Source organism: Aplosporella prunicola, assembly GCF_010093885.1.
Source record: "Aplosporella prunicola CBS 121167 unplaced genomic scaffold K452scaffold_8, whole genome shotgun sequence".
NCBI lineage: Eukaryota > Fungi > Ascomycota > Dothideomycetes > Botryosphaeriales > Aplosporellaceae > Aplosporella > Aplosporella prunicola.
Window position 1 is genome coordinate 1,050,491 of NW_022983536.1, and position 27,307 is coordinate 1,077,797.

Genomic DNA, 27,307 nt, shown 5'->3' on the forward strand with positions numbered 1-27,307 from the left:
CTTTATTACTAATAACTTTGAACCAACAACACTCCTTTGCCTGTCTGGAATCCTAATAGTCGCTACATCTCGGCTACATGATGAAACAGTGCTATGTCAACTATCCAGCTTGTAGTGGATTGTCACTGCATACCAGACTGAGCCGCCCCTTGTAGATTCAGCGGGCTTTTGCTTTTGCCTGTCAATGCCGACATCCGTGGTTAGACAGCATGGATAACGCAAGAGCCGCTTGAAAGTGGGGTCAGAGACCACCATCGCCTATAAACTTGATAGCTACTCTTTTGCAACTAACAAAAAGGCTTGTTGCTCGCATAGTGGTTCGTTAGTGCTAGCTGCCTGCAACAATGTTTTCCTTCGATTTAGTCAAGCAACACAGGCTTGTCCAGAATACTACCTTCAATCTCCTTGCTGCCGTTCTTGTTCTCTGCGTTAGCGTCTTCAACTATGGTTTCGACAATGCTGCATACTCCGCTATTCAAGCAATGACTGGTTTGTTTTTGTCTCTTGGCTTCTTCTTCTTCCTCAGACCGTCTAACATCTTTTAGGGTTCGAAAAGCGATTCGGGACATACGATGCTTCGACAAAAGCCTGGACCATCAGCTCAACAAACCTCGCTCTCCTTAATTCCTCACCCCTCGTCACCAACGCCGCCGGCATCTTCCTTGCTTCACTGATCGGCGAGAGATTCGGACGCCGCGCCGTCCTCATCTGCATGGAGCTTATCTGCATCACCGGCCTGGTCGTCTCCTACACCGCAAAGCACTACAACCAGATCCTGGCCGGCCGCATGATCGTCCACGGCCACGTCGGAATGGAATGCTGGTTGATTCCAATGTGGCTCGCGGAGCTGGTCCCGGCTCCCATCCGCGGCGCCATGACGGTGCTGTACGTCTTCAGCCATATCTTCGGCAGCTTCTTCTGCGCTGTTGTCGCAAACAGCTCCTCGGGCTACCATGACGACAGGTCCTGGCAGATGCCCATTCTCGTCATGTTCTCCTTTCCTTCATTCGCGCTTTTGACGTTTTGGCTCGTGCCGGAATCCCCTCGCTGGCTTTTGCGGCAGAACAGATATAGTGATGCGGTTAAGCGTCTGGAATACTTGAATGGAGCACGCTCCGATTATTCGGCGGAAGCGGACGCCGAGGTACTGCAAGCTTCCCTTGAAAAAGACGTTACGAAGGGAGAATGGAATGAGCTGTTCAAAGGCACCAACGCAGTAAGTACTACCATAATGCTTTGAAAGCATAGTGCTAACAGGCTCCAGCGGAGAATGATGATCGCGATCATGGCGGCCTTTTTCAGACAAGCTACCGGCCAAAGTTTCACATCCAAATATGGCACAGTATTCATCAAATCTCTCAGTTCAGTCGACCCTTTCAAGATAAACATACTGAAGGCGGGCCTCATTTGCCTTGGGCCCCTCACCACAATGTTACTGATTGATCGCGTTGGCCGGAGGCGAATCTTATTCCTTTTCGGCTCAATAGCCGTCGGGGCAATGTTTACCATGGCCGGCCTGGGAGTCGCGGAACCCATCTCTCAACAACGCAAGGAGGGAATAGTAGCGATGATGGTGATCTTTGCGTTTTCCTATCTGACGTCCTTTGGTTCAGTGTAAGGCTCTCTCTCCCGTCTACCTTTTCAAGCGCTCACATTATTAAAAGGTGCACAGTTATCACAACCGAAGTGTTAAACCTCCGCCTGCGAGACAAGGGCCTGTTCGTGTCGTGGTCCGTGAGCAACATCTGCGACTTTGCCGTCTCGTTCAGTCTACCCTACCTCCTGAACGCCCCATACGCCAATCTCAACTCGAAAGTCGGCTTCATCTACGGGTCCATTGGCGTTTTGGGCCTACTGTGGGGCTGGTTTTGCTTGCCGGATATGTCAAACAAATCCCTTGAAGAAGCGGAAGAGATGTTTGAGCAACGTGTGCCGGCCTGGAGAAGTAGATGTAAGCGCTCCCATTTGACCTGGTGGACAAGTCTAACATGTCGTCAGCCTGGAAACCCACACCACCAGAGGTCGTGGAAGTTGAAGTAGATAAACTCGATGCAGAAGAGACGGAGAGAACGAGTCCTAAGTCGAGCTCACCGCGCGGGGCATAGTCGACACCTAACTATTAGGCACCGGCAGGGATAGTTGTATATACATGTATAGATCAGAAGGGACGCCTGGCTAAATTAGTATGCAAACCACAAGCCATGATTTCAGCTACAACAAACCAGAATTGGAATTCACTGGGCCTGATGACGCCTGTATACGGAGTTGCCTGTTTCGCGGACGAACTTCGGCACCCCCGCACTCGTGGCCTGGAAAGGGTGGGTCCGAGGCTATTGCATGCTTCCGAAGCATATGACGTGCTCATAATGCTAAAGTCGTCGTCCAGCTCGCTGCGATATCCGCTCTCGAAAACATGGCGCCCAGGGCGAGAGCAGAAGGTTCGCAGAGCAATCACGTTTTCATCTGTCGCGCATTGTTAACGTTATAGACAGGTTGCTTGACCTGTATCTCACGCAAGGTCTGTCCGTGCTCTTCGTCGTAAATAGATTTGAGCTCCTTGCTTACTTTTCCTTAGGTCAAGTGCGATGGCCATCCCGATCAGTGCTTGCGTTGCAAAAAGCTGGCTCTTGAGTGCCAATGGCGCAATAATGTGACGGGTGGTGCGGGTGCCACGAGAACGTCCAAAGCAAAGGCTGATCGGCATGTTACCCAAGCTGGACACAGGAGGCTTCGCGCACAAGCCGCTTGCGAGCGCTGTCGTCGGCGTAAACTCAAATGTGAACCCAGTGGCGCTTCTTGTGTGGCTTGCGTCCGCAAAGAAATACAGTGTGTAAGGCATCGTTCTCCTGAATTACAGGCAACCAGATTCCCCTCCCCTGTGTCAGAGGAGCATTTACAAATCCCGCGTCAAGATGAGGAAGCCTCTACCGCTGGGTACGACACCTCCGCAGGCAGCGAAAATGCCTTTGGTACAGAGTCGGGTTCTGTCAATAACTCGTAAGTTAAAGCGTAAACCTATATGGTTTACTTTACTGATATGCGCAAAGGCCATCATCTGGAGTTGACCTGCCTTCCGGAGAAACCCTGACGGCTCTCGTTGATTCCTATTTCAAGCATGTCCATACAGTCTCTTGTAACTTTTTTCTCCATTTCGGTGTATTCTGCGAAGCCATTGAGCAGAAATGCGTGCCGAAGCTACTGCTTTTGGCCGTTTGCGCCGTTTCCGCTAGATTTACTTCTTCTGCAGAGGCAGATAATGAAGGCCGGAGATACTATGCAGAAGCAAGGAGTTTGTTAGCAGATTGCATAGATGACATTTCTCCCAGCAACATCGCTGCTCTTCAGTGTCTAATTGTTTACGAGACGTGGGAGGGGAACTTTGAGGTGGTATGGAACTTAGTTGGTATGTTTAGGCTCGTTATCCTGAAGTCATTAAATAATTCAACTCCACAGGAATCGCGACGCGGATGGCTTCGCAACTTAACCGGGATCTTTTTCTGTCTCCTCAAGCAGACGCGGAAGATATCGAAGATCCTCGTATTTTTATCCGGCAGGAAAGTTACAGGCGTTTGATGTGGTCGATATTCGTCAATAGCGCATTGCTCGGTGCCTCCAGCGGGATTGAAGAGAAGCTGGTCGACAAGCTCCCATTGCCCTGTATTCCTTGGAATTTCATGCACGGCGTTCCATGCTTGACTTCACATCTCGATGGTGGAGAAACCAATGCAAAGCTGTTGCGCGTCACACATCCTCGCGCGTACCTGATCAAGATAATTGTGATCTGGCAGAAGATAAGAGGGTAAGTCAATAACGTTCTCCCATGACGATGGGCCTCAATTAACATACTACAGGTTCGTTTGTTCCTCAACGAACGCACCAGTCAGACAGCCGTACGAGCTCATGGCCGAACTAAGAGCTCTAGAGGAGTCGCTCGCCGACTGGCATACTAGTCTTGCTCGGACTTACGCGTTCGGAGTTCGGCAGATCTACAGTTTTCGCGGCAGTCAGCAGCACGACACTTTCTTGATGCTTCATCTCTGGTACCACTACTGCCAGTGCGAGCTATACGGAACCCCAATACGTGCGCAGGATATGGCTCTTTCAGAACACCAGCTGGACCATATGCAGGCATCGTTCCTTGCCGACTGCGCGGTGAAACGCCTTCACCATGCTAAGGAAATATCGAATATGGTGAAGGATAGACTCCGCGTGGCACCAAGCCCTGGGTCCCATGACGTATGGCTCAGTTTTGGCGTTCTAAGCTCAACTCAGGTCCTGGCGCTGCAAGGAAAGCAGCAGTCTCTGTCTGTGGCCGAGAGAGCGGAGGTTGCGTCAATGTTGAAAGCCAATCTTGAAGCTCTGGAGGCTTCAAAGAGGTTTTTTAAGTTGAGCCAATTAATAGTAAGTTGACGTTCCTTGTTCAAGTGGGAAACGTGTTTGACCTGTAGAAGTACAAAGAGTGTCTCCGGCTGATACGTGATGGCGGTTTCCAAGAGCTGGTCAGCCCACAATTTGACGATAACACAGATAGACCAAGGTAAGCTTAGCTGCATGGCATGAGACAAGCTATCAGCTAACGTCTCAAAGGAACAAGATTGTGTCAAGTGCGTTGGAGTTGCATAAGCTCTATCCTTTCTTGGACAAAGCGAATGTTTCAAGCGTGCCGATAAAGGATGCCCTGTTTGGTCCTGTAGCTGGATCTGAGGCTCGTAGAGATTCATGTGAGGCCCCGAGCATGCAAGCTAGGTCAGCAATGGCTCCCGCCGTTGTACCTCCCGCACCGGGACAAGACGACCTGAATTGGTTGTTGGGCTCGCCGCAAGCGTGGTTGAATGAATGGCCAATCGATATTCCCGGTGGAGGAAGCATTGCACTTCATCATGATTATGGCCTGGGGGTTATGGAATAAATGGCAGTTAAGAAATCGTAGCCAAACAATTGCATTTGGCAATGGCGTAGAAAAACGGAATGCGAATGTATTATCAAGTCGACTTTTGAGGAGAAGGTAACAAAGCAATGAATGCACTAGAAAGTGCGTCCGATTTTGGCTTCGCAACTCAGAGATAATTGTCCTGGTAATTTCTTGTCCATCAACGGCTTGAGGATATTGTTGTTCACTCTTCATCTTCGAAGTTTTTCTTAGCTCCCTCAGACACCTTCGTGTCTGTCAACGCTCTCCAGCCAAGTAGAGCCATTCCCTTGGCAGCCTTGATAGCAGCTTCATGGGCGCTATCTTTCGAGGCTGCTTCGGCAAAAGCTGGATGATGAGCCGAGACGCCCGGGGGCGCCGAGATGCCAAAACCCCCATGGAAACTGGGAACAGCCCAGGAGACGTTACCTGTTATACCGATAAGTAATGTACGTACATTTTGCCCGTGTGAAAAACTTACCCATATCGGTGGAAGCTGTGCCCGGTTCGTCATGCATTGCCAAAACATTCTCGCCCAGCTCAGCCATGTCATCGGCGTAGTACTGGGACAGCGTTCTGTTGACTCGAAGATTTTTATAAAAAGGACCACTGCAGACCGTTAGTATAGTTACGGGAGCGCTTCAACCACATCCAGGAGATACGTACTCAATGTAGTTTAACGTGCAACCAGTAGCGGTTGCTGCGGCCTGCAAACATGCCTTGACCCGCTGGAGGAGATCATTCGCACGCTTCGTCGTCGGACTGCGTACATACCAGTTCATCCTCGTATAGTCCGGGATGACGTTCGGAACCTTTCCGCCGTCTTCAATCACTCCGTGGATTCGCTCGTCCGGTTGGATCTGCTGCCGAAGCATCGAAACGTTGTTGTAACCGGAAACCGCGGCATCTAGAGCGTTGTGACCTTTCCACGGCTCTGCTCCGGCATGCGCCGTCTTCCCAGAGAACTCCACTCGGAACTTGTGACTCGCGATGAGCTTGAACCCCCCGAGTCCACTGTATCCTGACGGATGCAGCTCTCCTCCCGTCGGATGCGCCATGATCGCAGCTACAACGTCGCCTTCGAATGCACCGGCCTTCAGAAGCTGGATCTTTCCTCCACCGCCTTCTTCTGCAGGCGTCCCCAGGATACGGACTTTGCCAGGGACGCCAAATTTGTGGACAGCTCTGGCTGTGCCAATGAAAGCTGCAAGGGAAGAAGTGGCGATGAGATTGTGGCCGCAGGCATGCCCTATCCCGGGGAGTGCATCGTACTCGCAACAGAATATGACGAGCTTGTCACCTGAACCAATTTCCGCTTCAAAAGAGGTGTCGAGACCGTATGCGTGGCGGATTACAGTGAATCCTTGTTTTTCCAGAAAAGCGCAGAGTGTGTCATGAGCGAAGACTTCTTGGTATGCCGTTTCAGGATGGCTATGGATGCTTTTGTTGAAAGCGCGCAATTCACTCTCAAGGGCATCAATGGACTCGTGTATTGTGTTGCGGACATCTGCAATGCTGTGCTCGAGATGCTCGTTTTGCGTCATCGTGCGAGTTGCTATCGGCCGTTTTTAGTTGCTTCGCCTATGAGAAACACGAGGAAGAATATTTTAATCTTGCAGTTCTTTATAGCCAGGGTGCTTATCGACGGTCAAAGGCGGCCTTCGGCTCAAGCAGCGGGGTGCCGCTCATGATGACGCAACAAGTTCATTTGGTTGCGAGGGGAAAAGAGGAGAAATATTTTGTACTACAAGAACAACAACTGCTCGTAAGCAGCCGATAGATTAAACAAAATAGTTCTTGGTTGCTCGCTACTTTGGTTGAAATTATTCTTGCACCGACACCGAAGGAGTTGGTCGGTTTTTCGGGTCTTCGAATCTAGGAATAGGGTTCGGCTCATAGGTAAAACTGCCGATGGAACAATTTCTGAGTCCCACCATTTCCCGTGGCCAATTGTAGCCTTGAACAAGATCTGCCCTCGCTCGACGAGGCGAGGTCGTATAGGAGCTTTCGCCAATGACATGCAAGGGTTCATTCCTCGTTGCCGCGCAAGGGAGTGCCCGGCCCTCTATTACGCTATTTTTGCAGGGTATATATGGAAACTTGAACGCTCAAAGTTTGAGCGGGATCGTAGGATAACATCCCGTCCGGAGAAAGAGGTGTATTGAGGTGCCAACCTCTTCATTGAGGCCATGGAGCAGCAGATGTCTTGTTATTTCGACACTAGCAGCACACCTCCGAGCGAAAAGCCTCGAAGAATGGCGGCAAAAGACGGTTCGTAGAGCCGAGGTCGGGTTGAAATATTGTGCGCGATGGCCTATCCATATTTGTTTGACGGCCAGTTGATATGCTCAGCGAAACTCGCCGAGGGTTCGTCCGTTTCCCTTGATCGTACAGGGAGTTTGAGAAGGAGACCTCATCAACCCCCTTGAGCTCGTTGATAAAGAGGTTGAACTCCCGCGGGTTGAAATGTTGCTGTGCTGTGACGAGCCGGCGGAAACCTTACTGTCACTGCGTGTTGCGTCCTCATCGAGATCTTCGTGTTCGGTGGCCATTACTTCAGGGAAGAATTTCTTTGTCACGAACGAGTCTACAAATTCTTTCCATCGTATGATTTCAGTGCCCGCGTTGTTGAACTCCATCAACCAAACCTGCAGAGATGGGGTTAGGGAGCGAAGCGTGGAAGTCAATGCCGTTTGGTGCTTACAGATTCGTTTTGAAACGGGCCAGAGACGGTCGTTCCACGTGATGTGATCCAGAGACATATCTTGTGAGCAGGGATGTCTTCGACGATATCGTCCACGTTCAGATGGACTTCTTTGAAGAGGTTGCGGAACAAGTTTATGGTACGCAATACGGCAGCGTCGTCTTGGGGCCTCGCTTGTATGGAGGAGGGGTAGATCTCGCGGTTACACAAGGGACTCCGCATGCGTAGGATGGCTTGTCCGTCAAGTCGGTTGACGGCGTCTACGGCAGCAAGCGCGGTCTGCCTCTGTTTCGTCATGGCCGGTGCATCCGAAGACCTGCTGAAGATGGCCGCGACGGCTTCGGCAAAGGGCATGACTGTGGTCGGTTCGTGTCTGAGCCGAGAGACGAAAGCAGGTATTGATTCCCGGTCGACGCAGAAGCGAGAGATGGCTCGCTGAGGGATCGGGCTGCGGCTCAGTAGTAATAAGAGACGGCTTTTCGGCCGATCACATCTGAAACATTGTTACGTGCGAAACGGGACCTTCCAGGGAGCTTCCATCGGCCAACGTCATCCGCTGCATCTCTGCGGATGGGCGAATCAGGTGAGCGACGCGAAAAGGACGAGTGTCTTTATGAGTTGCGAATTACCCCTTAGCAGCAGTTGTACAACGGCGCCTGGCCGCGTCGCACGAATTAGATGAATCGAACGCTTCATGAAGCGAGATTGTGAGGAAGACGATGCACCTGGGCGCCTCAGGGATGGCCGTTGATGGCGAGTCGTGTTTCCTACGGCGTCCAAGGCACCATGACAGCCGCACAGACAGCCCGCTGGGCATCAACGCGGAGCAAGCTCCGAGTGCCTAAAACGGCAACTCGCGGGGCATCGAGTGAGCTGCAAAGGGAGGCCTTCGCCATGCATTTGACCCGCCAGCTTGCACCTCGATCGACTTCCTTCGCCATGGCCGCGGCCTTGGTCGGCAGACAGAGGTATAACCAACGTAGCGGGTCTAACGAGAATGATTACTGACTATCGGCACCAGTGCGGACCGACAGGCCTCTCCACCGAGCCCCACGACTTCTCTGACCGGTAAAGAGCTGGTCTTGTACCGCCGTTCGTCGGATCCGCCTCCAGCCTCCCAGGTGTGCAGAGTACTGGAAGTGCGAAAATCCGCACTGGGAGCTCTAGGCGTCACCGCCATTGTGCGACATGACGCCAGGCAGTCGGCTGCCCCCTCGGAGACGACAAACTCCCCCATCGAATACCCCGTCACAAAGTACGTCGTCGAGCATATGAGTTGGCCGAACTTCAAACGTTCCGGTGGTAGCGAGACGCTCGATGCAGACCTCTTTGCGCTTCTCGATGCTCAGTCACGGTCGGAATGGCTTGGGTCCTTGATGTTTTTCTTCGGAAAGAGCCGGAAAAAGACCCTCTACCACATAAACCAGCCAAGGGTTCCCCAGGAAATAAACCGCAGGAATCCTTCTAGGCTCGCCGCTAGAAGGAAACAATTGGAACATGGTGGCGAGGGTAGTGGTAGCTCGCTCCATAACGGGAGCTAGGTGCCGTCCCGGATATGAAGGGTCTAACGTCCGGGATGATGGAAAGTCGACGATAACAACGGCCTAAGGTGTACGGCTTGAGCCTGGAACTTAATGGACGTACGGCAACAAGCCATGATTGCTATTTGTTAATTGCACATTTTTTTTCTTTTTGCTTACTTCTCCGCAGTCACTTTAATGTTCGACGAACCTCTTTTCTCATGTATGGCTAGAGAGAAGCATGTGTGAAGAAATAATGGTTGTTGAGTTCTTGCTTCTCGTGAGCTCACCGTGGGTTTTCCGTGTGGGATTCCTCGCTAAGGTTACTAAGTTCGGACCATCCTGGTCATTAAGCCTGCTGTATTCTATCGCAAGTAAAATCTAGTCATCTATATATTTTCATCAAATCGGCAAAGGAACCCTAAAATTGTAATGCACAATGTACAGTAGGGCTTATATGGCTCTCTGGGCGTAAGAAGATTTAAAGACAGCTACGCTGCACGGGGAAGGCAGTGCTGCTCTATATCTGAGACTAAGAAGATGCGAAGTTGCCGCCGATAACTGTGCATTGAAAGAATGAGCATTGGTTGCTGACGATATATGGAACAAAACATCTTCAATCCGCTAGCACCTCGAAAGTTTATTTGGCTAAGTCGCTAGTAGTATCTACTGAATGTTGAGGGACGCCGACAATGAAGGAACCAACAGCTTCTCGGCGCAAATTATTGACTGCAGGATAGACATGAAGTTGCGAAAAACTCAAAGAAATCTCCCAATCAAGTCATATAGATCGCAGATGGTCCACTATGATCTACCGATACGAGTCGAGTAAGCGAAACGTTGCGTCGACGAGTCATCTGTGGGGAAAGAAGAGCTCTAGAAGGGCGGCTGCTTCTCTAACCCAGAATTATCTCCAAGAGCTTATTTACATGATTAAATCCCACGGCTCTTGTAGAAGATCTTTTGTGCGTCATCCATAACCGCCTTTACCTTCGCGGACTCCAGCTTCTCCTTGCGGTCAAATGTGTAGAGACCATTGGTCTCCTGCTCGATATCCGCGCTAATGAAATAATGTTAGCTCGAGTCAACACTCCAGAAAATTAAAGCCTCGCGACACTTACAGCTGGGTATATACGAAGCCACTGCAGTGGCCTTCTTGGACAATTCCGTTCATGAGTAGCTGGAGCCTCTTGAGCAGATCCTCCGGGTCGCTCGCAGTCGTGTAGCCCCACTCGCTGTCCTTATTTCCGGCATCCATGGCGATGTTGACGCCACCAAACTCCGTGTTCATGACCACACTGCCCGGACGGTATTCTGAGCCCGGGTCAACGCCTGGAATAGGAGCAACAAACATGCCTCGGCCAGCCTTCGGCCCAAGGATGCCTTCCATAGTGGAGCAAGTCTTGGTCAAGGCGGGAGAATCGCTGTAATCGTGGAAGGAAGTTATATCTGTGCAGACGTGCTCCCACCCGCAGTTGTCGTTGATCGGCCTCGTGGGATCAACAGACCTAAATATTCGTTAGCCCGAAGAGAAACAACTATGACAAGCTTACGGTGCCTTACTTGGTCAAGTAGTAGAGAGCCCGGATGTGGTTCCGCTGCTGCACGTTGTCTTTGAGGGATGTGTACGCCCAGCTTTCGTTTACGGGTGTCCAGGTGACGATAGATGGGTGGTTGATGTCCCGGTTGACCGCCTCCATCCACTCCTGGTTGATTCTGTCCATGTAATCCAGACCGAACTCGTAAGCATTGGCAAACTCTCCCCACACCAGGAAGCCCAACCGATCAGCCCAATAGAGGAAGATGGGATCTTCCACCTTCTGGTGCTTCCGGCAGCCGTTGAGCCCCATCTTCTTCGCGAGCACAATGTCTGCCTTCAAGCTGTCCGCTGATGGCGGCGTCAAGAACGTGTCGGGCCAATATCCTTGGTCCAAACAGAGCGCTTGGAAAACGGGCCTGCCGTTAATTTTGAGCGCGCCCTCTCCAGTAGTCCAATCAAGTGACCGCATGCCGGTCTGGGTTTTCACTTCATCTACAACATTGTCGGAGGAGTCGAAGAGCCGCAGAGTAATGTCGTACAGTAAAGGATGCTCAAGCGACCACAGCGCCAGGCCATTGAGCCAGCAGCGATCATTTTCCAACGGCGCTTCCTGGGTGAATGAGCCCGGCAAGCTAGCTGACTGCTCCTTCGACAGACGCAAGTTGAGATCGAGGTTCACATGATCCGTCTCCTTGGGCAGAGTCTTCCTTTCAGACTTGCCGACTACGACACCCCCGATGCTCGCTTCCAGCTCCACACCACACTTGTGGCCCGCTCTTCTGCCCAAGACGGCAATCCTGGCGTGGAGGTCTCCGCTCTCGATGTCGTTAGACCTCAAGACGGTTCCACGGCTGCTGTCTGCGATCCTGGCTGTCGGGACCGTTTCGAGCCAAACAGATTGCCAGATGCCGCCCGATGGCGTGTAGAAAATGCTTTCGGGTTTCGCGCCCCAGTATTGCTTTCCGCGAGGCTGCGTCAGGTCATAGGCGGAGTCATACACGCGCAGAGTCAGGCGTTGCGGGCCCGGCGAGGCGGACTCAAGAGCGTCGCTGATGTCGATCTCGAACGGCACGTGACCGCCCCTGTGGCCTCCGACATACTGGCCGTTCAGCCACACCTTAGCCTCGTAGTCAACCGCACCGAACCTCAGCAAAACCCTGTCGCCCCTACTCTTTTCATCCACAGTGCGGATATCCTCAATGCTGCGTTCATACCAAAGAACCTCGTGATCACCGCGCTCATTGATCCCGGAAGCCGGCGATTGAAACACGAAAGGCACCTGGATCTGACGTTTCTCGTTAGTCGCAGCACCCTTGCTGCGGAGGGCCAGGTTGTCTTTCAGCAGCGTCTGCGTGCCGGCAGCGATCTTGTGAGTGATGCTCTCGCTGTCGGCACCCTGAGTAGCTTCGGACGACTGAAATCCCTTCACCAACACCTGCGAAGGGAGGCCCTTGAGCTGCCAGCGCTCGTACAAGCCCGAATCGTCATCGTCGAAGAGAAAGTCCCATGGGCCGTTCAATGATTTCCAACGCAAGCTGGTGCGCTCGAAGTCGGGGCGAGGGTAGGTGGTCATGATGCAGAACTTTGAGTGGAAAGGCGATAAAAGAAGGACAGTTTCTCGATGAGAGGTAGGAACGAGGACATGGTTAACTTATGAATGGCTGCGTGCGCGTACAGGTGGCATTCGCGGGAGACGTGGGTCGCGATTTTGTGGGGTAAGTGGGGTCGCCAATTAGTTTGACGCGAGCGTTCGCCATGACGTCTCAACACCATAGACACGATGAGAAAATTCATCTACATTCTCCAGAATTGCAGACAGCCATGCTACCGGAAGATAGGCTATCCATCGCGTGGAACAAGCACCGTCGGGAGAAGACGCCTCGTTTCTTCCCAGGAGCACAGAGCAGGTCCGGGTCGCGTCTCGACTGCGGCAATTCCATCATCGAATGCTTGTAAAGGCCGTGATGCGTCGGCCAGGTGGCTATCAAGCCGGTAGAAAGACCTCAGCCAAAATGTTTTCTCGGGTGTTACTGTCAGCGACGAAGGTTGGAGTGGGCTGCGGAGACTGCCAAATGCTGGTCCGCTTTCCAACCCGCTTAATCTAATGAGCCGAAAGGCAACGGAAGTCGTTGGGCTACTGGAATGCACCGAAAAGGTCGTAGGTTTGAGGGTACCATCTTGTCCCGTCTCCAAGCCCTGACTAAGATTACAGGGCCGAAACACCTTCCGTTTTCAGGCACAACACAAGCTGATGCCCGGCAGAGGCGTGCCGAACAGCTGCGCAATAGAGTTAGTCAACTCCGCTCGTGGCCTCCACGTTTCTCTCAGCCATGTGCTGCACCGTGTCAGATTTCGAAGGACTAGCTGCCAATCAGCATAGGTAAGAGCATAATTAGTACAATGCTCCAGCTTACGCATACCAATATCGTTTCATCCGGATTCTAAAACAAGGAACGCACAGATATGTCTTTGCTGATGGTCGCCTGGATCATGCTGCAGCTTCCAGGTCGCCACGAGCCATCTTCCAGATCACGGATATCCAATGGTTCCATTGTTTAAAACCGCGGGATATTCATTTCTGCTAAAGACATCTCCGCTGGCCCTAGCACCCGTTGGTAACCACATGAGCCGATGCATTTTTCATCACGCTCCGGAGTGAGATCAGTGGGGTTCCTCATCACTATGCTTGGGTGATTAGCCACGCCAGCCTCTGCCAACCCCAATATCGTCTGATGTTTCCTCAAATCCCATTTGGCCGGACTGGGCGACCCATTGACTACTGATAAACCCGTCCGAAGCCGTCTCCGCCTCGTGGACATAAGCGGACACAAATTAATGCCTGGTATGTCAGGATGCATTGCATTCAACATCCCCGGGAAATGCCGGACTGAGGTAAATTCGAACAATGGTATACCGAGGATTCCAGGCTCTTTACGGCTATCTTTACGCCCTTAGTGGGTTCTGATGCGCGTTTTAAAGAGGATCGTAGATGGTAATAGATGGCGTGGGTTCCCAGAAACAGCTTTTCCACCGACACGGGGAACCCGTCTAACAACATGGCCATCCTATGTACAGTTAGTCGACTTGGCAAAGAGCAGCCGAACTCACAGCGGGGAAATCCGATGCGAATTCAGTCGGAACCAACCAGCTGTAAGCTCAAGAAAACACCTTTTGAGGCCCTTTTACTGCTTTCAGAAATATTCAGCGCACGACAGGTCTGCTGATGACAGTACGCCATCTTTTTAGTTGGCAGCTGATAGATTAAGTCATGTTTTCACTCGACAGCTGACAAAGTTACACCAATATGCAAGCTAGGAGAAAGAGGCAAAAAGGCGCAACCACAACCAAGTAACCACAGGTAACTCCATTCTCATTCCGTAAGTCTATGTCTATGACCAGAATTTCGCTATTCTCAAAATTGTACTGTCTTCTTAGGCCACACTATCCATGCACTCATGAGCAGGAACTTGATACCCATGACAACCCACAACGCCGCTTCAACACCTTTTGTTGCCTTGGAGATCCAACCTCCTGCAATGGCACCAACAAGCGTGAGGGTGAAAGCAGCAATCCTCCTGTTACGCTTGATGTTCTGGGTTAAGCCAGCCAGGATTGCCGTGTCTGACATGAGGTCACATAGCAAACTCGTAATGACAACGGTCGGGATTTCGCCCAGAGCCAATGCGCGGCTAGTCACGATTTGGCCGGCGGATTGGAAGCTGAGCATCGCGACAGGCGCGAGTTCATTCCAGCGCACCACTCCCGGGTCTGAGACATTGGGCACGTTTCCGTTAATAGCGCCCCCTTCGACGATGGCGGCGGCGACCATGACGAACAAGGTTTGAATGAGGAAAGATAACACCAGGGTTCGTCGACACCTTGGACCGAGGAAGTTGTATAGGCGGGAGAAGAACAAGGACCCGAGAATGAAGAAGCCAATGGAACAGAGAGATCGAGCCCAACCGTAAGGTTTGGTGTTTTGATTGCTAGCACCAAGGGCGACGAAGATGGTGTTTCCTTGACGTTTTCAGTATGTTGAGGGCAATGATGCATGATAGGACAGCCAAGCACTTACCCGTTTGCATGGAGACGAAGGTATTGTACGCTGTAGCGGAAGACCATTAGTGACTGGATGGAGGATGATGGGTGGAAGGAGGGCGTTACCATTGTAGAGGGTGCTGTCTGTCAGGCCAGAGGCAAGAGAGCACAACAGGAGCAGCAGGTCGGTGTTTTCGGGGCTGACTTCGGCAGATGCATGGCTCAAGACACGCACACTGAAGCTCTTGCGGGGAGGAGGATCATCAGGCCGGCCCAGGTCGGGCGTAGAGGTGTCGAGCTTGCCCTCGATGTCCATGGCGAGAGATTAAAGCGAAGAGGGGCAAAGGAAAAGCGTGAGAAAGAGTGAAATGCGGTCGACGGCGACAAAGGTTAGCTCTCAAGGGCTGGGGGCCGGGCACCCATGATTTACCTTTATACGGGCCGCGCCGATCCCACCCGACATCCAAACGCCCACGCGCATCTCCACGAGCTGGCGTGCGACCCCGGCGTTTACTACGCCGGCGACCCAAAAACGCGCTGACAGGTGCAGCCCCATGCCTGCATGTGCTACGGAAAAACTGGCGCCTGTGTAAGACTGGGCACAGCGACAAATTATTGGCGCACCCCGCGCCCGGGGTCCGTGGAGTCCGCTCCTTCGACAGCGGGTCGGCTTGGCAGAATGAGGGAACGTTGGAGAATGTTAAAGAGACGCTCTGGACCATCTGCGGTGACGCGGCAGCTACCTTGGCACCCACGCGACAACCTTGGAGGCGGAAGGTCCGTCTTGGCGGCGGAGATGCGGGATGGTACCCGAGGCTAACACTGCTTGGCGCGGCTCGCGAGACCCACTGCTGGCGTTCCGCCCAGGCGACCTCTTATCTCTTGGCTGACGGGAGGGGCGCGATCGGGGAGGCTGATGCGGGCCAAGACGGACGGGAGGGCGGGTGCATGGCGAATACGATTCTGCAGATCCACCAGCCGCAAATCGCGCGCAGTCGTCTGTCTAAATCCGGTCGAGCTCGCGGGCGTTCCCCAAACTACTCCACTACTTCCCCCGCTGATCAATTGCTAGAGACAGCGACTGTGTAAATTAGATGTCTCCCCGCACCACCGATGTACCAAGAGTCGGAAAAACATCCACCAAGCAGCCCATTACTTGGCCAAACGCACCCATACTCCAAACGGGAAAGACCGAGTTGTTTGTTGTTTGATCAACAACCCTCATCGCCTACCCTGGGCTGCATAGAGCGCCAAGTACCTATTGCCACAACCACCACTCTTCCTGCATAGTGGAGTGGCCATGGCTGGCTGGGGGCGCATAGTCCTACCACTTTCCGGCACCATCTCCACCGCACCTTGATACACAGCATGGTAGGGGGCTGGGCTATGTTTCCCAGGTGACTGCGGCTGGACATTGTGGAGGCAAAGAGAAGGAAAAGAAACAATTCACAAAGGATTGCAGGGACAGGTGAAGCACCCCCAAGTCGCCAGTCTGACTTGCTGAGACTTTTTCGGCAGACAAGGATAAGCGACCATATCAACGTGCTTCGCTTCGAGTCTCACGCCAAGGGCAACCATTGGGCTTCAGGGATCTATCGACCAACCGGACGCAAAGTTGGCAGCATGCCTTGGCCAAGCTCAAAGCGGTAGCGGGAGTGTCAGTATCCGGCACCTGAACTCTTGCCGAATGACCAGACTAGAGAATCCTTTGAGATGTAGGAGAGGGCATCGGCCGCCATCACTGTCTGCGACTTTCCAATTCGGGACTGTCAGCCGGATGACGGGCCAGGACAAGGTAGAGAGTTTCGGGTGTGGACGCGAATTTCCCGCATGTCAGTCTGACATGCTAAGCATTCAATTTGGATGATGTGGGGGATAAACCATCGACATGCAAAAGCAGTAGGGTGTTCGGGGTGATAGTCGCCGATATGCGGAGTCCGAAGGGGGTACTACAACACTGTTGTGTATATAAAGACCTCTCGAAAGCCCAATGGTTTCTTTCTCCAGACAAGAGCAAAGCATCTCCTCAAGGCTTCCCTCTCAAGACTTCTTTGAACACCTCAGTTTCGCACATCAATACAGCAGCAATGGCCCCTCACGCTATCCAAGACCCCTCTGATGAGCGCCCTGTTTCGTTCTCTGAAGACAGGCCCGTCGAGACTTTGGCCATTCAACCCGAGGCGGTCAACAACACAGTCTCGTCATGGTTGACGCTCAGCGCCGCCAGGGCTCTTGAGAACCTGAAGCAACAGCCTGAAAGCAACAGCGGAACTTCAAGTGAGGTTCCTGCTGTGCTCACAGAGCTCATCAACACTGCGGACCAGCAGTCGGTTGTCGACGCTCCTGTGGAGGCGGCGCCGGCTGTTGCAGCGGACCTTTTGCCTCCCTCGGGTGCCAGGAAGCTCAAGTACATGTTGGAGCACACTGACGAGCTGATTGTCTGCCCGGGTGTCTACGACGGCTTGTCCGCACGAACCGCTCTGGAGGTCGGCTTCTCCGCCATGTACATGGTAAGTTCTACAAGGACCACCCAAAGAAGACAAAGCTAATGCTTGTTGCTTCCTAGACTGGTGCTGGCACCACAGCTTCCCGCCTGGGCCAGCCGGATCTGGCCATTGCTCAGCTCAGCGACATGAAGGCTCATGCTGAGATGATCGCAAACCTCGATCCCTACGGCCCGCCCCTGATTGCCGACATGGACACTGGCTACGGAGGTATGGACTCTAATTTCCTTCATCCCGGCACAAGCTGATCGTATGGAACAGGACCGATCATGGTCGCCCGAAGCGTGGAAGAGTACATTCGCGCGGGTGTTGCCGGTAAGTCACTTGTTGGGAAGTCCCTGTCGCTGTGCATTGGTCTAACCGGTTCTAGGCTTCCACATTGAGGACCAAGTACAGAACAAGCGCTGCGGACACTTGCAGGGGAAGAAGGTTGTGTCCAAGGAAGAGTACCTCTCCCGCATCCGCGCTGCACAAGACGCAAAGACCAGACTGAGGTCCGACATTGTGCTCATCGCCCGCACCGATGCCCTCCAGACCCTTGGCTACGACGAATGCGTCAGCCGTCTCAAGGCAGCGCGCGATCTCGGTGCAGATGTCGGTTTGCTTGAAGGTTTCACGTCGAAGGAAATGGCCGCCAAGTGCGTCAAGGAGCTGGCTCCTTGGCCCCTCCTCCTGAACAGTGTCGAGAATGGCGCTAGCCCACTCATCACCGTGGAAGAGGCGCGCGAGATGGGCTTCAGAATCATGATTTTCTCTTTCGCGACTTTGGCACCGGCTTACGTCGCCATCAAGGATACTCTGATGCGCCTCAAGGAGCATGGCGTTGTTGGCACTGGCAAAAATATCACGCCAGTCAAGCTGTTTGAAGTTTGTGGCCTGAAAAACTCCATGGCCATTGACATGAACGCCGGTGGTTTGGCGTTTGCTGGAGGTGTCTGACACTTCGGAAGGTGGCGATTTTCCTTTTTTCTTTTTTCCCCTTTTGTGGTACCCGATTGCATTCAAAGTAGCACCATTTTCACATGCGGCTGATTGCTTTTGCTTCGATAAGATGTCTCCTACAATTTTCTCAGCTGAAACAACCAAGCTTTACAGAAACAAATTCTTGCATTTTCCTAAATTTGTTAAGGTGCTTACATGACACAGTGCTGACATGAAGCATCTCTATCGTGATTGGCTCCATGACGTGGTGATCGAAATTGAACGTGCTTTTTACTTAACCTATAGAATCGGACTTCGCCGAGTTGAATTCTAGACTTCGCCCCGACAGAACAAGGTCAGCCCCTGCAGCTATAGTTGATCCGATGGAAGTTCTACAACCGAGAAACTGCCGTTCTGCACAGCCATTACAGAGTAAGCCGCCTCATCCAATCATTTCTTATGCGTCTAATGCGATAGTGTATAGGGATTCTAGATTTTTCTAGATAGCACAACTTCGAGCTAGTAGTAGGCAGGCAACAACTATCATTCTCTCAACCACTCGCTTTCTGTCGCTATAAATCAATCCTTATAACCTTGCAGGAACCGCCATTCGCATCCCTACGTGCCTGGGCTAGCTAACTAAGTAGCCGAGCCTCCTGGCGCCGTTGTGCTACTACTACTGCCAGACCCACCGTCCCTACTGCTGCGCCCGCTGCAGAACAAGGAGTGAAGGCTGAGCCTCCACACTACTCACACTGCTATCTCTTTTTTTTTTATCATAATATATACATTCATGACGCGATTCCTGTACTTTAAAAGACTCCATCTAAGCGTAAAAACTTACAGCGGAAAATCTCAACAACAAGAAAATAAAAAGTAAAAAAGGTGTTTCCAGAGTTTCTAGAATATCTAAGAAGCGCTTGTAACGTAGTGACAAGAGTATAATATGAAGGATTAGAGTTTTAGCGGTCGACGTTCTTCCTTAGATTGGCGTGCGGCGTCCGGAACCTTAACGCCACAGGGCGCCTAATATTACTTAGTGCATCCTACGATATATTTATACTCTACACCGCCACCTTAGACCGGCATACATAACCCGAGCAGCCCAAATCCTAGGCGCTGAATTTCTGTGTTCCAAGAGGGAGATCGTCCGACAGCACGTCGGTTTTTGGGGTTCATCTTCAACTGAACCCAGCCGCAACCATGAACCCCTCTACACGATACCAAACATGTAATATCGCATCTGAAGCTATCTATGCAATGACTAACCGAGAGTCAGTACAAACACAAGGACAACCTTCTGTTGACGGAGACCCATCACCACAGAAAACAACTATGGTAGATTGCGGCCGTCCAGTCTCTGTGACCGAGAAAGATAGTTCGACCCCGAAAATGTGGACTCCATTCTGGCTCCGTCGGTCAACTATGCTTGCGCTCGGTATATGCTTCGCTCTTATGGCAATTGCCGTGATACTGCTCTACCATTATTCCAAGTTCAACAATGGCCTGACCGTCCAGGAAGAATCGCGACACTACTTATGGACGTTTGGGCCTACAGCATGTACGGGATTACCTTATGAAGATTGTATTGATGCCTTTTTCTAACTTGAAATAGTACTTACTATCGTCATGAGCATTTGGGGCCAAGTCCACTTTTCAACGAGAAACATGATGCCCTGGAGAGAGCTAGGCAACGGCCCAGCGCCAGCTGAAAAGAGTATTACTCTGGACTACATCTCGCCGATGTTTCCAGAAGTAATTATATACAGCTTCAGGAAACGACACTGGGCAATTGTCGCATCATCAGTAGCCGTTTTGCTATTAAAGCTAACGGTAAGTCTATATGGAGCTTAGACACCTACACCCACGATTGAAGGTAACTAATATTTAATAGACAACCTTTTCAACAGGCCTTATCCAACTTGAGCCAACCCAGTTCGAAGTTGACAAAGTTCGAATAAATATTACGTCCAAATTTGACGCCTCGGAATTTAACACGGAGGAACAAACAATTGGTCCAATCCCCGGTACGATTGTCTACGGCGCTCTTTCCCAAGGTCTTCAATATCCTATCGGTACTAGCGCAGATGTTGCGTTACAAGACTTCAGTCCGAGCAACCCAACACCTCGAAACGGAGTGTATTCATCAGAAATTCTTGGTTTCTCGCCTTCGTTTGACTGCGAGACCTTAACCATCACCAACGACAGTATCACAACTAGGAGCCTGCCTTGGTACAGCATAGGGGCGAAGTTTTACACCGTAAACATTACTGCTGCGGACTGCAAGATTGACGGTGCGATAGTCGCAAGGACCGCAGACCATCATTACTTGCACCGTGAGAATGTTACTCAGAACTTTCAGGGAAATTTCCAAAACTACACCTGTAACGATGGGGTAGACAACAGTCTTGATGAGGACATGCGACCGGACCATACTTCTTATCCAGACCATCGATACCTTATAACAATGGCGGATCTCCGATGGATCGCAGCGAACGGCACTGGGATGGATCCAAAATACTATTGGCTGCAGAGCCTTACAGCCGTCCTTTGTCGACCTTCGTACACCATGAACACTTATCTCGCGAGCAAATCCGTACAAAGGAACAATTCTCAAACTACGATGACGAGCAAACTTCTTCATAAAGGATCAGAAGGACTAGCAAAATTAACGATTGGCAAACTCGCGGGAGCAATTACTGAAACTATTTCCAATACGGAGCTAGGCACAGGTGATGAGGATTATGTCGTCTTACCCGTGCCTAGTTTCTTCCGGTTCCTCACTACGATGAACGACGGCTCAAGGCTAGAGCCCTTTATGGACGACAAGCTCTTGAAAAGACTTAGTTCCACTGTCTGGAACGCTGTCGCGGTACAGTTCGTGCGACAATATATTATGGCTCCAACAGAAGAAGCTACCCTTGGGCAGGCTGCCTACAGCGAAATGCGCCTTCAAGTCAAATTGCTTTCAACCATACTTATGGCGGCCCTTTTGGGGATGGCTTGCTGCACGACACTATGTATATGGTGGTTCAGACCTAAGACTAATCTTCCCCGGGACCCTTCACCGGTTGCTGCATTAGTTACCCTCTTAGCAGCGAGTCCCGAATTCTCCCAGGTTATGACTGGTATGGGAACACTTGAGGCTAGCCAAATCTGCAATGTCACCAATGGCAAACTTTTCCGGTCGATCAGGTCACACCAGAACTTTGCCCTTGAAGTGATAGCGGATCAAAAACTGGAAGAAAAAAGGTCCCAGTCATTACGAACAAAGGAACTTGCGTTTAAGTGGTGGAAACCACTTGCAGCACAATCATGGTTCCTGCTCTTAACAACGGCCCTTTCGATCATTGTCGCTGTGGTTCTTATAGTACTACAGCATGTTTCGGACAATACTCAAGGGCTTGTAGACGTTACTCCGGATTCTCACGTCCTTCCGAAGTACATCCCAGCACTCGTTATGCTTATCATCGCGGCTCTTTTTTCGAGTATTGAAGGCACTTCCGCGATATTTGCGCCATTTTCGAAACTCAAGAAGGGCAACGCCTCTGCAGCAACGTCGATCGAACTTAGCGTCACCAACAAGCTGCTTACGCAAGCTATAGTCGTGTCAGCCAAAGGACGCAGTTTCCATTACATGCTTAGTGGCATTGCTTTGTTCTTGGCCGGGTTCTTGACTATTATTGTCTCCGGACTTTACACGGTCGCATCTGTTCCTGTAAACGAAATGTTAACACTTACTGAAGTTGACAAATTCAACTTTAGTCAAGGGAACCTGGCGATTGATGACAACAGCGCCGCTGCAACATTGGGTCTTCTCCAATACTCTAACCTAACCTACCCTCATTGGACATACGAAAATCTGGTACTCAACAAACTGAATGCCCCAAGGAATTTCGGGGCAGAAGGCACTCTCAGTGTGAATGTTACGGCCTATCGAGCACAACTGGACTGTACGACCTACCTTACTCACCAAAAGACCCTTCATAAAAACCAAGGCACGGCGAATAATTTTGAAATCGAGATAAACACCACTGTACCCATCCAGTGCGCACACAGCTTTACCGAAGAGAAGACGACGAATTGGAGTCAGCATTACTATATCCCATATAATAAATCTGGCACGTATATCGGTCACAGCAGTCTCTTACAGTGGGATCTCGATTATTCAATCCTTAAAGGGGATGGCGCGGTTAGTACAAATCTTGGTAATGGGGTCAGCTTACTATACCAAGATTTGCCAACTGGAAATTTCGGATGTCCGACTTTTGGATTCAGCTTAGGCTCCTCTACTCTACAAGAATCTGGAAACTCAACTCTTGTTGACACAGCATTTACCGCCGTCATGTGCTACCAGACCTTAGAGCAAGTAGACACCAACGTTACGTTCCATGCCTCGGACATGTCTATCGACACTACTCACCCACCGGTACCCGACGAGTCTACGGTCAAGCGTATTCAAAATCCATCTACATCTAGCGATATTTGGGAATGGCATATTAATAGTTTTGTCGCCAACTTGAGAGACCTCAAAGAAAATTCTGCAGTACCAACACTCGACAAAAAGGGCAATCTTCTCAACGACGTCGACGGATTTATCCAAACACTTGTCGACGGTAGGGATGGGGTGCCATTCGAACAGTTGGTTGGTGAAGAAAATCAGCATTACCTAGTAGATGCAGCTTCGCGTCTGTATTCGGAATACATGGCACAAGCTATCTCTACCAATATGAGACAGACGATAACCCAGGGAGACGCCTCGAACGCACGCCAGGCCCAGCTGATAAATTCCAAGCGCTGGCGGCTCCGGCAAAATCCTGGACCGGCGATTGCCCTTGAAGCTCTACTGTTTGTCCTGGCGGCTGCCTCCCTAGCGATCACTTTTCTTTGGGACCGGAACGAAGTGCTTCCCCACAACCCCTGTTCAATCGCAGGGACTGCGACACTTCTTGCTGGATCGGAGTTGTGCACTCGCAGATATATTCCAGAAGGCGCGGAGTTACTCTCCGCGAAAGAGCGAAAGGCTGCGGGGCTTTTTAATAACTTGAAGCTTCGGATAGGAAGGTACGAGGATGCCGCATATCCAGCTGAAACGAGGGTCGGTATTCATGTGGAATCTTCTGGAGTTGGGGTCTAAGAGCTTGGGTTTTCTACGACAATGCTTGGTTAATGATCGCATTTCTCTTACGGCATATTATATATATAGGTACTTGCCATCCTGTAATTAATTGATTCTGTATCTTGCCAGCCGCGATAACTCCATCATCTACGAAGTAGCTAGGTCTTCAGCACAGCGTAATCGATATGATGCTTCGCCGTAAGCAAAAATTTCCTGATCCCAGCTGAATTTCAGCAGATTAATTTATACCCACGTGCTGTTTTGTTGAGCGAGCCGTACCACGAAATGTCTCGCAAAATATCATGCTGGACATGGAAGCTCAACCCAGTGCACATTTCACAGTACACTCCCGTGGACTCTGACACGGTCGCCTAACTTAGGCATATCTGCCTTGTTCGCCGCCTCCAACAAGAATACAAAAGAGTAAACAGCAGCTGCGCAGCCCATTGGATCTGGAAAGGCGCTGTTACACAAGGGACAGGGATTCTGCTGCTATAAATACCCCTCTTAAGCTCATACCCCGCACCTTTCATCTCCGGCTAAAAAACGAGCTTTGAACTTCAAGAGGTATCCGATATGGCCTCTTTAATTACTCAGTATCTTCGCACCTTGATTCAAGCAAAAAAATCGACTCTCTGCGTCAGCGCAGATGTAACTTCGGCTGCGGCGATGCTTTCGTTGGCCGATACCGTTGGCCCCAGCATTGTCGTCTTCAAGACGCACGCCGACATGCATACAGGCTGGAACGCCGACCCGGAGCACGGTACTGGACCACAGTTGGCCGCCCTTGCACGCCGCCATCGCTTTCTGATATTCGAAGACCGCAAGTTCGCCGATATTGGTTTTACCGTTCAGCAACAGTACGCGGCTGGTGACTACCGCATTCTCGACTGGGCACACATTGTCAACGCTCATGTACTGCCTGGCCCAGACATGATACGCGCGCTCGCATTGGAAGCGACCAAATGGAAGGAACAGCAGCCCGCGCTGAAGTCCGACGAAACAATGCCTTTTGCTACTCCCTATCAAAACATCGCGGAGCCGCCAAACGATCGCGCTTTACTTCTCCTTGCGCAAATGACCTCCGCTGGTAACCTGCTCGACGCCAGTTACACTGAAACATGCACGACTATAGCCCGACAGCAGCGGGACTTTGTCATGGGCTTCATTGCGCTGGGTCCGCTCAACTGGGAGCCAGAAGATGACTTTGTTGTGATGACACCAGGCTGCGCGCTTCCGTTGGAAGAATCACTAGACGGGTCCGAGTTCGCCGGGAGTGATCCTCTAGGTCAACAATATATAACTCCTCAAGAGCTAATGCTACGCGGTTCCGATATTATTATCGTTGGGACGGGAATCTGTAACGCCAAAGATCCGGCTGCAAAAGCAGAGCAGTATCGACGAGTGGCATGGGAAGCGTACGAAAATCGAATCATAAGCATTAAGCTCTAGTTATTAACGTCCCTCGCCTATGAGAGTTTTACCGTTCGGCGAGCGCACCAATTTGAGACTCATGATAGTAACATTAGAATACTCTATACGTATATCCACCTACTAATGACCCTAATTCTAGGCATAGATATGAGAGAAAGATGGCGTAATTACCTAGCTCCGCCTCCGCTCGGATCTTCGGCACTACCCTACGTTATGGCTTCACTAAGAGATAATAACAGGTACTCGATTTCGCTGGCCAGGCACGGCTTGCTGCTGATCACATGCGCAATGTATCCCTGCTAGTGTTGCATTCGACGTCGGTTGCCTTCCCTAGCAGGAAGTTAGAAACCTCAAGTGCGGAGAGGTGGCTCCGCATTATTCATGGGGATCTTGGAATATTGGATCTGGGGATTGCCGCTTGCGCGATTAATCCTAATCCTGGGTTACTACTGGGCCAAACCTTGGCAGAACCCCGGTCATTACAACTAAACTGCGACTCCCTTTTCTGCCCGGAAGCAAGATATAAACCCCCTTCATCCGTCAGCTTTGGGTGCCCTAAGACGCAGCCACATCTTCTTCAACAGTTGATGAGTTTTCGGCCCCTTGCCTTGTCGGCTCTTACTACTCTGAACCATCTTGTTTTATTTATTCGACGCTAAGGATGTTTCCCATCCACAGCCGCGGCGTAGGGCTCTCCAATCTTTACCTACTTGCTGGAATTATCTGGACCTGGACTTTCAGTTACCTAGCCAGTGCTGACGATTTTCGACCCACGTTTCATTTCGTCCCAGAGCAGAATTGGATGAACGAGCCCAATGGCTTGATAAAGATTGGATCCACATGGCATCTTTTCTTTCAGCATAACCCCACTGGCAACTTCTGGGGTAACATAGTTTGGGGCCATGCGACCAGCACGGACTTGGTCAGCTGGAAGTATCTACCGGTTGCTCTCGGCAATGAGGACGGCGTCCAATCATTCACGGGAACCTCTTATTACGATGAAGCAAACACATCTGGTCTGGGCACCGAAGACAGCCCACCATATCTTGCATTCTTCACCGGCTACTTTCCTGACACCGGTGTTCAGGATCAGCGACTTGCGTTTAGCCTAGACCAGGGCGCCACTTGGACCAAGTTCGAGGCAAACCCGGTCATATCTGAGGAGCAGGAGGCACCGCACGACGCAACAGCCGGCTTGGAGACGCGCGACCCAAAGATCTTCTTCCACGATGCTTCGGAGAAATGGATAATGATTCTCGCACACGGAGGACAAGACAAGATGACGTTCTGGACATCCCCCGACGCGAAAGAATGGACTTGGCAAAGCGACTTTACCTCCGATGCTATTGCCGGTCTTCCAGGCGACGTTACAGCCTGGGAGGTTCCTGACTTTTTCCAACTTGCCGTCGAGGGTTCTACCGAAACGAAATGGGTCATGTTGATAACTCCTGCCCAAGGGTCTCCCGCTGGTGGTAACGGAGTGTTTGGAATCACTGGATCATTCGATGGTACCAAGTTCACTGCGGACCCGGTTGACCCAGCTACTATGTGGCTTGATTACGGACGGGATTTCGATGGTGCCATGAGTTGGGAAAACGTACCCACGTCCGATGGGCGTAGGATAATTTCCTCTGTGATGAACAGCTACGGCGACAACCCACCGACGACTACGTGGAAGGGCATGCTTTCGTTCCCGCGCACGTTGAAGCTCAAGAAGATTGGCGAAGAACTGCGCTTTCTCCAGCAACCAGTCGAGGAACTGGACGCGGCAAGCACAACAGTCACGCATATAACGAACGAGACCCTCTCTCCCGAGCAAACACTGCTGTCGAGTATTCACGGGCGGGCGTTAGACGTCCGCATTTCTTTTGTTCCAAGTGCAGACTCTAACCTATCTCTTTCGGTCCGAAAAGGCGAATCTGAAGAGACGGTGATTATCTACGCCCAGTCTAGTGGGACAGTTTCGGTCGATCGTCGCGCGAGTGGTGATATCTCCTGGGACCCAGCTGCAGGTGGTGTTCATTCTGCGCCTTTGTCACCAGATGCAAGCGGTGTAGTACAACTGCGGGCTTTGGTAGATGAGTGTTCCGTGGAGGTCTATGGCGGCGAAGGTCAGGTGGTGATTTCCGATCTTATATTCCCCGCAACAGCTTCTGACGGCCTTTCCTTGACTACGGCTGGCGGAAATGCGGAATTACTCGAAGTAGAAGTGCTCGAGGTTTCATTGTAGCTAGGATTTGCTGTTAGCGCTCGCTGCTAGGCCTACTATAATCGCTCTACCTGCTACTGTCGCCCTACTTAATACTCTGCTGTCTCTCGCTGCTGCGCCTTCCGTAGTCGCTTTACCTGCTGCTGTCGCCCTACTGGACGCGCTGCTATAGTCGTTCTACCTACTACTATTACTACTGTAACCGTTTTTAATCCGCTATAAATTCGCTCTATTAGCTACTATCGCCCTACTTAATATACTACCTTTCCACGGTCTATATTTTAGCGAAATTTAAGTTAATATTAATTAACCTTATATCGATACGTCGCACGGATACAACCATCAGAAGGGAACGTAACAACTAGCGCTCCCAGGGACCTAAATCCGGCGCCAAACGAACCGGCACAGC

At 51.2% G+C, this 27,307-nt stretch overlaps 11 protein-coding genes across 11 annotated transcripts; 7 read left to right on the forward strand and 4 right to left on the reverse strand.

Annotated features, from left to right (window-relative positions):
* Window positions 1-344: 344 nt before the first annotated feature.
* Window positions 345-2,092, forward strand: K452DRAFT_350295 (uncharacterized protein; the record flags this gene model as incomplete). The annotated part of the gene is made up of 4 exons (XM_033545644.1): window positions 345-489; window positions 546-1,216; window positions 1,265-1,614; window positions 1,665-2,092. 4 exons carry the CDS (start codon window positions 345-347, stop codon window positions 2,038-2,040), a joined length of 1,542 nt encoding a protein of 513 aa, XP_033399651.1. The 3' UTR covers window positions 2,041-2,092.
* Window positions 2,093-2,413: 321 nt separating this feature from the next.
* Window positions 2,414-5,052, forward strand: K452DRAFT_357520 (uncharacterized protein; the record flags this gene model as incomplete). Its single annotated transcript, XM_033546125.1, has 9 exons — window positions 2,414-2,438; window positions 2,493-2,518; window positions 2,576-2,830; window positions 2,858-2,997; window positions 3,048-3,403; window positions 3,454-3,799; window positions 3,852-4,401; window positions 4,449-4,537; window positions 4,588-5,052. 9 exons carry the CDS (start codon window positions 2,414-2,416, stop codon window positions 4,907-4,909), a joined length of 2,109 nt encoding a protein of 702 aa, XP_033399652.1. The 3' UTR covers window positions 4,910-5,052.
* K452DRAFT_164416 (uncharacterized protein) lies at window positions 4,918-6,553 on the reverse strand. Its single transcript, XM_033535705.1, has 3 exons — window positions 5,576-6,553; window positions 5,391-5,518; window positions 4,918-5,338 (listed from the first exon to the last, which is right to left on the reverse strand). The coding sequence occupies exons 1-3, from the start codon at window positions 6,451-6,453 to the stop codon at window positions 5,115-5,117; spliced, it is 1,230 nt and encodes a 409-aa protein (XP_033399653.1). The 5' UTR covers window positions 6,454-6,553; the 3' UTR covers window positions 4,918-5,114.
* Window positions 6,554-7,257: 704 nt separating this feature from the next.
* On the reverse strand, window positions 7,258-7,910 carry K452DRAFT_224744 (uncharacterized protein; the record flags this gene model as incomplete). Its single annotated transcript, XM_033536707.1, has 2 exons — window positions 7,258-7,557; window positions 7,614-7,910. 2 exons carry the CDS (start codon window positions 7,908-7,910, stop codon window positions 7,258-7,260), a joined length of 597 nt encoding a protein of 198 aa, XP_033399654.1.
* Window positions 7,911-8,017: 107 nt separating this feature from the next.
* On the forward strand, window positions 8,018-9,355 carry K452DRAFT_357523 (uncharacterized protein). Its single transcript, XM_033546126.1, has 2 exons — window positions 8,018-8,581; window positions 8,635-9,355. Exons 1-2 carry the CDS (start codon window positions 8,364-8,366, stop codon window positions 9,152-9,154), a joined length of 738 nt encoding a protein of 245 aa, XP_033399655.1. The 5' UTR covers window positions 8,018-8,363; the 3' UTR covers window positions 9,155-9,355.
* A 404-nt stretch (window positions 9,356-9,759) lies between these two features.
* K452DRAFT_247489 (glycoside hydrolase family 2 protein) lies at window positions 9,760-12,279 on the reverse strand. The gene is made up of 3 exons (XM_033538063.1): window positions 10,697-12,279; window positions 10,255-10,641; window positions 9,760-10,193 (listed from the first exon to the last, which is right to left on the reverse strand). Exons 1-3 carry the CDS (start codon window positions 12,244-12,246, stop codon window positions 10,067-10,069), a joined length of 2,064 nt encoding a protein of 687 aa, XP_033399656.1. The 5' UTR covers window positions 12,247-12,279; the 3' UTR covers window positions 9,760-10,066.
* Window positions 12,280-14,035: 1,756 nt separating this feature from the next.
* K452DRAFT_268460 (uncharacterized protein) lies at window positions 14,036-15,091 on the reverse strand. Its single transcript, XM_033538890.1, has 3 exons — window positions 14,838-15,091; window positions 14,749-14,778; window positions 14,036-14,690 (listed from the first exon to the last, which is right to left on the reverse strand). Exons 1-3 carry the CDS (start codon window positions 15,025-15,027, stop codon window positions 14,086-14,088), a joined length of 825 nt encoding a protein of 274 aa, XP_033399657.1. The 5' UTR covers window positions 15,028-15,091; the 3' UTR covers window positions 14,036-14,085.
* A 1,707-nt stretch (window positions 15,092-16,798) lies between these two features.
* On the forward strand, window positions 16,799-18,154 carry K452DRAFT_350299 (uncharacterized protein; the record flags this gene model as incomplete). Its single annotated transcript, XM_033545645.1, has 5 exons — window positions 16,799-16,988; window positions 17,013-17,221; window positions 17,278-17,425; window positions 17,477-17,530; window positions 17,586-18,154. 5 exons carry the CDS (start codon window positions 16,799-16,801, stop codon window positions 18,152-18,154), a joined length of 1,170 nt encoding a protein of 389 aa, XP_033399658.1.
* A 1,650-nt stretch (window positions 18,155-19,804) lies between these two features.
* On the forward strand, window positions 19,805-23,351 carry K452DRAFT_346624 (uncharacterized protein; the record flags this gene model as incomplete). The annotated part of the gene is made up of 3 exons (XM_033545473.1): window positions 19,805-19,969; window positions 20,031-21,237; window positions 21,445-23,351. 3 exons carry the CDS (start codon window positions 19,805-19,807, stop codon window positions 23,271-23,273), a joined length of 3,201 nt encoding a protein of 1,066 aa, XP_033399659.1. The 3' UTR covers window positions 23,274-23,351.
* A 454-nt stretch (window positions 23,352-23,805) lies between these two features.
* Window positions 23,806-24,899, forward strand: K452DRAFT_285989 (uncharacterized protein). The gene has a single exon (XM_033540209.1). The coding sequence runs from the start codon at window positions 23,832-23,834 to the stop codon at window positions 24,705-24,707; it is 876 nt and encodes a 291-aa protein (XP_033399660.1). The 5' UTR covers window positions 23,806-23,831; the 3' UTR covers window positions 24,708-24,899.
* Window positions 24,900-25,252: 353 nt separating this feature from the next.
* On the forward strand, window positions 25,253-27,170 carry K452DRAFT_285990 (glycoside hydrolase family 32 protein). The gene has a single exon (XM_033540210.1). It carries the CDS (start codon window positions 25,351-25,353, stop codon window positions 26,917-26,919), a length of 1,569 nt encoding a protein of 522 aa, XP_033399661.1. The 5' UTR covers window positions 25,253-25,350; the 3' UTR covers window positions 26,920-27,170.
* The last annotated feature ends 137 nt before the right edge of the window (window positions 27,171-27,307 follow it).